Here is a 9,547-nt window from a genome sequence, read left to right as displayed (position 1 = left end):
GTTTATACCAAAAAAAGAGTAAATTTAGTAAGGAGTGTGACATATTACATGAATTGTAAAACTATTTATCAATGAATAAACTAAAAACATTTATGTACAACATTTTCATACCTATAGTACGTTATGACAGGAATATTTCTTCAAGTCTTTAGAAAATTTTTCTCTTAATCAAAAAGTACCATTAAAACTAGACCTAAGTGATTTAATCAATTAGCTAAGAGCAGTAATTATATTGATTAATGTCCCATAAACTAATCAATTAATTGAAATTATGATTAATCGATTAATGTCCCCAAAACAATCAGCTAATCAAAATTAGTGTTTTTAATTATTCTAACAATTGATTAATCAAAATTACAATTAAATTGATTGTCAAGAAAATAAACAACTAAAGTGGGGTTTTCGGCTATTCTGAATATCCAAGTAATCAAAATACTGTCATTATATTTGAACCTACTTGTTTTTTTTAGAATTTTTCTGCCCATCCCAAGGAATAATGTTATCTTTACTAAGAACTTATCACTTCTTGAGAATATATTATCCGTTACTTGATTTTTCAGCATTTCCTTTATTTTCTGTACAGGCCTTAGTTGAAACCTTGCTATAGTGCCACATCAAGTGGTTTAATTATTTACTAATAAAACATAGCTTTGAAAACAGCTATAAAGGAAGGTTAAATACAATTGGATAGAGCAATAATTAGACTATCACATATTATTTGAGTAAATATATAGATCTAAAAGTTGTTGTTTTTTCCTTGCATTGTGAATTGTGAAAGTGTTTGTGTGTTAAATTATACTTGTTTGAAAGCTACAAAAGTTGTCTTCAATGAAACGACTCAGATGGAATGTTTTAAATAGAAACATTATTACCCTTATCATGAGAGTAAAACATGTTTTCATTATTTAATTATCAACTTATTTGATCTACAGAAGATTAGTTTGAGATTAATGGATATGGCAATCGTGTGGTGGTATTTAGTCTAATATTAACGATTCAGCCAAGCAGGAAATGCCCATAAAACTTGTGGGAAAAAATGTTTTTGACAAAAAATATTTTTTTCACAAATATGCAAATAGCCACTTTCAGAGGAGGTCAATCATATGAAGTCAAGGATGATTAAAAAATTATTTAAAAAACAAAACAATGCAAAAGAAAATAAGATAATTAATACCATATTAGAATAATGCAGTGATTGAAAAAATGAAAACAGTAAACACATACACATTTTTTTTTTCCTTATACAAGTTGTAAGGAAGCATGGTGTAAAAATCGATTAATCAGCCCATCAATTATTCAATTAGCAAATATCAAAGAATAAATAAGATCTCTTACATGTTCCAGCTAAATCCTCTCAACATAGTTTCCTGGGAAAGTCCCTAATAGCCCTGTCCTAACACAAGTCCCCACATACCATCCATCATTACACTTTTCCATTACATAAACTATGTCTCCCTCTTGAAGTTCCAGTTCATCTTCATTTTGTGGTCTGTATGAGTACAGAACTCTGTATCTGAAATAAAAGTTTATAATATCCCATCTATTAATAATATAATGTACTTTAAAGATAAGTTACTAAATATTACTATTTTGATCACATAATGATACTTAACAAAGGAAAGAATTCAAATAGTTACTAACCTTCCTCATTTCAATCAAACACTTAAAGTTTATGGGTACACCTTTAGTTTCTGTAGAATTTGAAGAACACCAGGATTAAACTTTAAACATACCTTAAAAAGAACATACTCTCACATGAGAATTGATATATTAAGATATACAAGTTTAAAATCAGATTCAGAAAGAAATTCAAGGTGTGCTATATTATTATTTTTTGTGTTTGTAGACCTTAAAATAATTTCAGAAGAGAATGTATAAATTGATCATTTGTAAAAGATCTTGTATACTAACTAACTACAGGTATGCAACAAGCTAAGAACTTAAATAATTCACAACACAATAAAAATAAACAACTATTTCAACAGATCCTTTTCAATGGTTTTCAATATGAAAAATATCTTAATTAATCTTTAACTTGTTTACTACATTCATAAATAATGAACAAAGAAAATAAATGTTAAATTTATTGAAGGATTTATAACATCAAATCTCCAAACCTTTGAAAAATTATACTTAATGTCATGATTGTGTTTTTATGTGCAAAGCTACACAATGATCTATCCACTGTTTAGAATCAAACCCAGATTTTAGCAATATAAATCTGGAAACTTACCACTGATTAACAGAAAAGAAATACTTAATGTGATAAGAAACTGACAACAGTATAAAAAAATAAACATGTAACATTTTGATATTATAGATTTTAAGCTTTTCACTAGCAATAAAACAATGCCAGCTGACAGGCTTGAAAAACAGATGTTATGCAAATTTACATCTACTTAAGATTAAAGTAGATGACATCCATGTATCAACAACTGAAATATTGTAATCGGAAAACAATGTTAACAAGTAAGGAAGGTATTACTCCTAACATATTAAACTAAGCAAAATAAATATAATACAGTAAAATCAGATCTAGAATGTTTTCAGCTTTCAAGCAAAAAGCTGAATGTATTCACAACATTTTGGCCATTTGTCTACATCAAGCAGTTACCCATTGTTGATTATAGCCAAAACATTATGAATAAACTCAGTATTTTCCTTGGTTTTACCGTACTTTATTTTTTTGTTTTATTTAACAACATGCGTAAACACACTTAGAAGGGCTTAAAAGACTTAAACAGTTATTATTTCTAACTTTTATATGACTAAGGTAGCTAAAAATCTGAAAAGAAAAATATAAGAACTTTATGTTTTTTTATTTAATTATACTTTTTGGAAGGGAGAATTTTACACAAAAGTATAAAAAACACACGTACGATTAAGACAACCATAATGCTTACATGAAAAAATAGCACAAGCTTTAGGTACTCACAGTTCTTTTCTAACTTCATTAACCCTCCTTGTCTGTTTTAAGTCTCTTGAGACCTTGAAAATACATATGATTAGAAAAGAGCTTGTGAAAAGACTGACATACATAAAAGACTTTTAATTTGCTAAATTTTCTGATGACAGATGTTTAAATTGTACTAACACAAACACATTAAAGGATTAACATTATATGCTTTTCATATACTCATGATTTACACTATATCAAACAAACAAAGTACTAAGTTTGTCTAGTAAATACTGGTTCAGAGAAACATATCTCTTAAGTATGGTTGTACCAACAGAAAGAAACGGGTCTGTGTTGTAAATATTGATGAAAAAAAAACCTTTTTTTATATACAGTGATAGAAATAAATAAATCTGTGTTACAAACAGCAAAAAAAGTTTCTTGTATAAACAAACAAAAAACAAGTGCTGTAAATATTGATACAAAGAAACACACACCTGTGTTGAAAATACTAATTCAAAGTTGCATATCTATGTTGTACATACTGATAAAAAGAATGACACATGTAAAGTACCTTACGCATACAAAATATTTTAAATGTTGTACTTCTAACACAAAATACGTGTTTTTAAAATCATGCATCCACACATTTTACAAGTTTTCTAAATGTAGGTTTAAGAAATAATAACAACTTGAGCTTAAGAAATCTATCTTCTAGAACTACCAAAAGTTCAAAGATAAAGCAGAATTGTGACTGGCCAGGAGAGAAGTTAATACCTTGTGAAGGTAGCACATCACTATTTATCCAAATGTACATTATCACATATCTGAAGAAGTTATTTCATAAAATTCATTAAAAAACTTAAAATGTATCAAATAAAAATAAATTTGTAAGGCTTGACTAACTTACCAGCATAGGATAATGACTTTCTGAGGATCGTTGACGATCTTGTGATTGTTGGTTTTTATTGTAAGCTGGCGCCTTGTCCAAACTATGAGTTCCATTTGTAATTGGACCACTAGAACTAAGGAAAATTATGCTTTAATTCTGCTAGAAGTGTCTCATATATGGACTTAATAGGATGGGATCTTGTGAGAAGTGAGTTCAAATTGTAAGTGCACCACTAGAGCTAATAAAAATTAAGCTTTACTTCTGTTGGCATTGTTTCTTATGTGAACTTTATTTGCTGGTATCTTGTCAGAACCGTGAGTTGCAGTAGAACTACTAGAATTTAAATTGGAGACTAGTGGCATTGTTTGTTATATGGACTTTTTCGATGATGAGATATAATCTTAGAACTAAAAGCAGCAACAGCAGAATTTACTAAGAAATAAAATTGCCACATAAAATACATACTGTAAGATGGTAATTATTACTATTTTTCATATTTAAGGATCCTTTGTTATGTTGTGGAGTTGAGCTCTCTCTTACGTTTTTATGCATGATGCCAATTCATACCTGTTAAGTGTTAACTAGCATTTACTCTCACACTGAGACAACAGCAACTATAGTCATAAAAATAATATAGTTGTTATATGTATATAAATGTTGCTATGACTGTATGCCAATCAGTCTGTCACTCTATGTATCTGGTAGCAAGTACAAGTACGTGTACAAAAAAAAGAGAGAGAATTGAAGACTGCAAAAGCCAGATGCTTGAGAACATGGAGTTTTAAACTCAATATTGCTTGAAACTCAGTTATATGTGTTTTGAGTTATAATTAATTAAAGTTTCTAAGTTTTGTATGATTAAGCAGATTTTATGATAACATAAGAAGTTTTTTTTTATTATTTCTTGTTCTGTTTCTTAACTTCTTGTGACAAAGTTATATGTTGACTGAGAGCTTTGGAGTTGTGCAGTTTTTAAAAGTCTGGGCCCAGCATTTTACAACTGGGAATTCTGTTTAACTTGTGAAATTTCTAACAAATGCTCTATTTGATAAAAATTCTAGTATTAACATTTCAACTACTCTTAATGTAGAATAAAATATTCATTACAAAGCATATCCTAAGTCCACTCCAAAAGATTTGCTTTTATTGCCTTAACCAAATGTGTTTTCACTTTTCTGGATCTGGTTTATTATTTATACCTGTTAACTACAACTGAGTACTAAAAACATAATAAGTTACAACTGAGTATTAAGAAAACAATAAGTAGGTAAAACATGTTTAACATCCAAATTATTAACTCACTTTAGTTGAACTAGAATAACTTTCAAAATAACATGTTATTAAAAGAATTTCTAACACAAACAAGGTTGGTAATTCTAGAGTTTACAATTCTTTAAAAATATGTTTCTACAGTTTACTATTTCTGGTAAAACTGTTAAAGTTTGGATAATTACAATTTACATGCAAAGAAAGTCAGAATAGAATATTTAAATATACATATATAACACTGGGTTTTAAAAACCAAAATAAAAAACTTTTCTGTGTTAAATAAATAATTTTTTTTGTTATGAAAATATAAATACTATAATTTAGCTTCTTACTTTTCTGTTTTTAAACAAACTAATTCAAAAATCAAGAAATAATTGTACCAAATACTACTGTAAAAAATGGGTAAGTTTGTTTAAATAAACTGTTAAAAACTTACTTTATAGAACTAAGTGGAGGCTTGAAAGAAACTGAAGATCTTGCTGAAATATAAGTCAAAAAACGGTTTTGGCGAAAAGAAAACAAATTTTCAAATAATATATCCTCTGAACAATATGAATGAACTAATTAGAAGCACTGCTAGCATTTATCCTTAAAATACATAAATTAATATAGGTTACTTGTGGTGAGTAGAAACAAATGTAAATATATATAAATTTCAGTTCACTGCTGTAAGAAGGCTTTGTTTCAACCATTATCCTTCTAGTTCAGTTATTTGTGGTAAATCCATTAAATCTTACAAAGAAAGCGATTACCAGTACATTGTTGTTTTTCTTAAATGAAGGATAAATTATTTAAAAACCTCAAATTTTACAACAGTCAATACTAGTGTAAAATTAATAACTTTAAACATAGTTCAAGTCACACAATATTTTTAAAATTGTATCTGTCTTCGAAATTTAATTTGATTAAATTCTCTTCTATATAATTTAAAAGACAGGCTAAACATAAACCCACATAATATTTGGTTACTTCAATAAATTCGATATATGTGTAGTTCCTTACACACACACTCTATAAAAGATAAAAGTAACAAACTGAGGAAATACATGTATACTGTGTTTATGAATCAACGTAACTAAAATACATGTATACTGTGTTTATGAATCAACGTAACTAAAATACATGTATACTGTGTTTATGAATCCAAGCAAACTTGGAATAGATTTACACTGTAGTTATGGGCCCAAACAGATCTAAAATACATGTATACTGTGTTTATGAATCAATTAATCGAAAATAGATGTATACTGTGTTTATGAATCAATTAATCGAAAATACATGTATACTGTGTTTATGAATCAATTAATCGAAAATACATGTATACTGTGTTATGAATCCAAGCAGACTTGGAATAGATTTACACTGTAGTTATGGGCCCAAACAGATCTAGAATACATGTATACTGTGTTTATGAACCCATTTAACTAAAATACATGTATACTGTGTTTATGAATCAATTAAACTAAAATACATGTATACTGTGTTTATGAATCCAAGCAGACCTGGAATACATTTACACTGTAGTTATGGGCCCAAACAGATCTAGAATACATGTATACTGTGTTTATGAATCAACGTAACAAAAATAGATGTATACTGTGTTTATGAATCAATTAATCTAAAATACATGTATAATGTGTTTATGAATCCAAGCAGACCTGGAATACATTTACACTGTAGTTATGGGCCCAAACAGATCTAGAATACATGTATACTGTGTTTATGGACCCAAGTAGATCTAGAATACATGTATATTGTGTTTATGAACCAAGTAGCTCTAAAATACATGTGTAACAGGAGCAACCTATCATAAAAATTATATCTTACATAAAATAAATTAAGCAATTTTTATCTATACTGCAGCTTCAGAATCTTTATAGTACCTCAAAATAAGACAGCAAAGCAAACTCTCATGAAGTTTGTGCATTACCAGTAGTATTAGGTTCCACAAGTACCTCAAGATAAGAAAACTAACAACCTTTTTAATGAAACTTGTAATTCACATGTTTTGAAGTATCACATTCCTTTAGCATCTCAAGATAAAACATAGACATTGTTTCTCCAATGAATCTTTTATTCCTTACCTGAAACATCAGGTTTCTAAACTGATTTGTTTTTTGTAGTTCAAGAAAAAAATATAAATAGTAACAACTATTCATCTAACTCATGACTCACAGTAAATCCATTAAATCTCACAAAAAGGAAAGATTAACAGTACATCAATTATATTTTGTAAACCTCAATACTACTGTAAAATTAAACTTCTAAAAACAGTTCAAATGATATAGCTTCTTTGTTAAAGTATAAAGAAATAGCTTCTTAATGAATCTTGTAATCCTTACCTGAAATATCAGGTTCTTTTAGCACCTCAATGTATGCCACTGGAACAATCCCTCTGCTGTTCCCAATTCTACCTTCATACCAATTTTGGTCTACTCTTCGAATCAACAGCAATTCTTGTCCCTAATATTCCAAGAGTTAAATTAAGAAAATAATGCTATTGGGAAAGACAAAGATCACATCATGAACTACAGTATTTTAACACTTAGATAAAATAAAACCTTAAGCTATTGTTCTGTAAAAAGAATCAAGTAGTTACATAGATATAATGGCACACCAACATTTACTAAAGTACACATATATGAGACAACTGATGAAATGAGCCAGTGTACTTCTACTAAGATACAGATTTGATATAGAATTAGGGTATGTTTGTCAATCGTGTGTTTGTATGCCAAGATACACCTTTTAGCTAGATCAGTTATCATGTGTCAGTATACCAAAATATATCTTTTAGTAAAGTTTATTTAAATCAGTTAGCATGTTCCTTTATATCAAGAGATCTTTAAAAATGGTTTGTTTTTTTTATCAGTTTTCATGTGTCTGTTTACCAGAAGAAATATTTTGTAAGTGATTTTTATTTTACGTATGCTACATAAAGCTAATATGTTAATTTTAGAGTCTCCTGCTTGTTTATTTTGTTGAAGTAATTACTTTAACAGTTCCTTTTTTTTAATTATTAAAACTCCTGTCTGTAATTTTAAACTATTCAGTTTTATGATGGACCTCATCCCAGCACAATTATACAAATTAGTGAGGAGGTCTTTTTAAACAACCGTACATAATTTATAAAAGAAGAAGTACTTAGGTAGTTTTTTATAAATAACATACAGTAAGATAAATACTATATATATATATATATATTATTTTTAACACACACACGTATATAAGACATTTTATTGCAAAGTTTCTTTTAAAATAGTGGGCCAGTACATGATGTAATTAGGTCTGTGAATGTGTTATTGCTAATAAGTATGTGTAAAATCTGGCTTTAAGATGAACTGTTATGAGGGTGTTATGCAACAGCGCAGTACAAAGCTATGTCATACAGTATGTTTTTTATTTAATTATAATTTGTAAATTTACTTACAAAATCTATTTTAGGCTCAGAAATATTTAATGGTATCATGCTTTATGATTAAGTATTTGTGTTTCAAATACAGTGTATTGAGGGTTGAGTATGTTTTACTCAAACAACTTTAAATGTGGAAATCAATATGGAAATCAACACAGCCAATATAAAGTCACGGTGGAATGGTATGTATCAGAACTACAGTTTAACATTGTCATTATTTCAATGTAGTGTAATGCCACCAAAAATTGTTCTCTTTGGAATGGATATATAACAGCCCTTTCTGACATAAAATATTCATATACTCAGATCATAAAGATGTGTTCAGCTCTGGGATTTAGAATTTTCAATATGGTGATATCCCTTGTGCTTAATGACATTGGAAAACAAAGGAATATGGACCTTAGGGCACCAGGACCATCCAGAAAGAGATGTGGTAGCAAAGTGCAGCATTTTGTAATAGATGAGAATTGACATACACAAAGGCAAAAGCATGCAACAAAATTAAGAAGGATCTCATATAGAAACAAGGCCATAGGGGTATGGTTTCTTATACCTTCCATTCAACTGTCATACACATACACTCCAGCAACTGAAGAATGGAACAGGTTTTCATAATAATCCACACAATGGCACACAGACCAAGTTACTGCATGCAGTACCAAAGGATTTCCGAGTGACTGGATTGTTGAAGCAGGTGCTGGAAAACTGTCATCCTTGTTCACTTGCTGGATTATTTAAAGAAGGCAGGGAGAGCTGATGAACTTTAGATATGACAGCCTATATGACAAAACTTTTTGCAACATAAACTACACTGTAGGGTTATTTTCTAGATACACGACTGTCAGACTGAGCATGTCTGGGCATGGTGACATTGACTGGAACAATGTGGTTAGGCTCCAAAATTGTTTTAAGTTAACATACTCAGCCTTCTCTACAGAGTTGAGTAGGTTAAAGTAAAACAATTTTGTGCATAAGACTACATGAGTCATTAATTTTTAGGACTGAAAATATGTCACTGGGCTAAAAGAGTTAATTATTTGATTCAGCATTTTTGTACAGCTATACAAAGGGCTAT

At 29.0% G+C, this 9,547-nt stretch overlaps 1 protein-coding gene across 12 annotated transcripts in view; it reads right to left on the bottom strand.

The window, feature by feature from the left end:
• Nucleotides 1-9,547, bottom strand: part of LOC106464952 (vinexin-like) — a 214,069-nt gene that overhangs the window by 3,022 nt on the left and 201,500 nt on the right. For 10 of the 12 annotated variants that reach the window (XR_002611087.1, XM_022389279.1, XM_022388835.1 and 7 more), the window contains 5 exons: nucleotides 7,400-7,520; nucleotides 5,494-5,536; nucleotides 3,807-3,921; nucleotides 2,936-2,988; nucleotides 1,336-1,513 (listed from right to left, as the gene is read on the bottom strand). Coding sequence is in view for 11 of the 12 variants with exons in the window: in XM_022389279.1 (XP_022244987.1) it covers nucleotides 1,345-1,513; nucleotides 2,936-2,988; nucleotides 3,807-3,921; nucleotides 5,494-5,536; nucleotides 7,400-7,520 (501 nt within the window). In the remaining variant the exon portion in view is untranslated. Of the gene's footprint in view, nucleotides 1-1,335; nucleotides 1,514-2,903; nucleotides 2,989-3,806; nucleotides 3,922-5,493; nucleotides 5,546-7,399; nucleotides 7,521-9,547 lie in introns of those variants that run through there. The other 2 variants (XM_022388918.1, XM_022389228.1) reach the window with 2 other exon arrangements.

Source organism: Limulus polyphemus, unplaced genomic scaffold, assembly GCF_000517525.1.
Source record: "Limulus polyphemus unplaced genomic scaffold, Limulus_polyphemus-2.1.2 Scaffold1, whole genome shotgun sequence".
Classification (NCBI taxonomy): Eukaryota; Metazoa; Arthropoda; class Merostomata; order Xiphosura; family Limulidae; genus Limulus; species Limulus polyphemus.
Note: the sequence above shows the minus strand (reverse complement) of the source record. Positions and strands in the feature narration are given on the sequence as shown.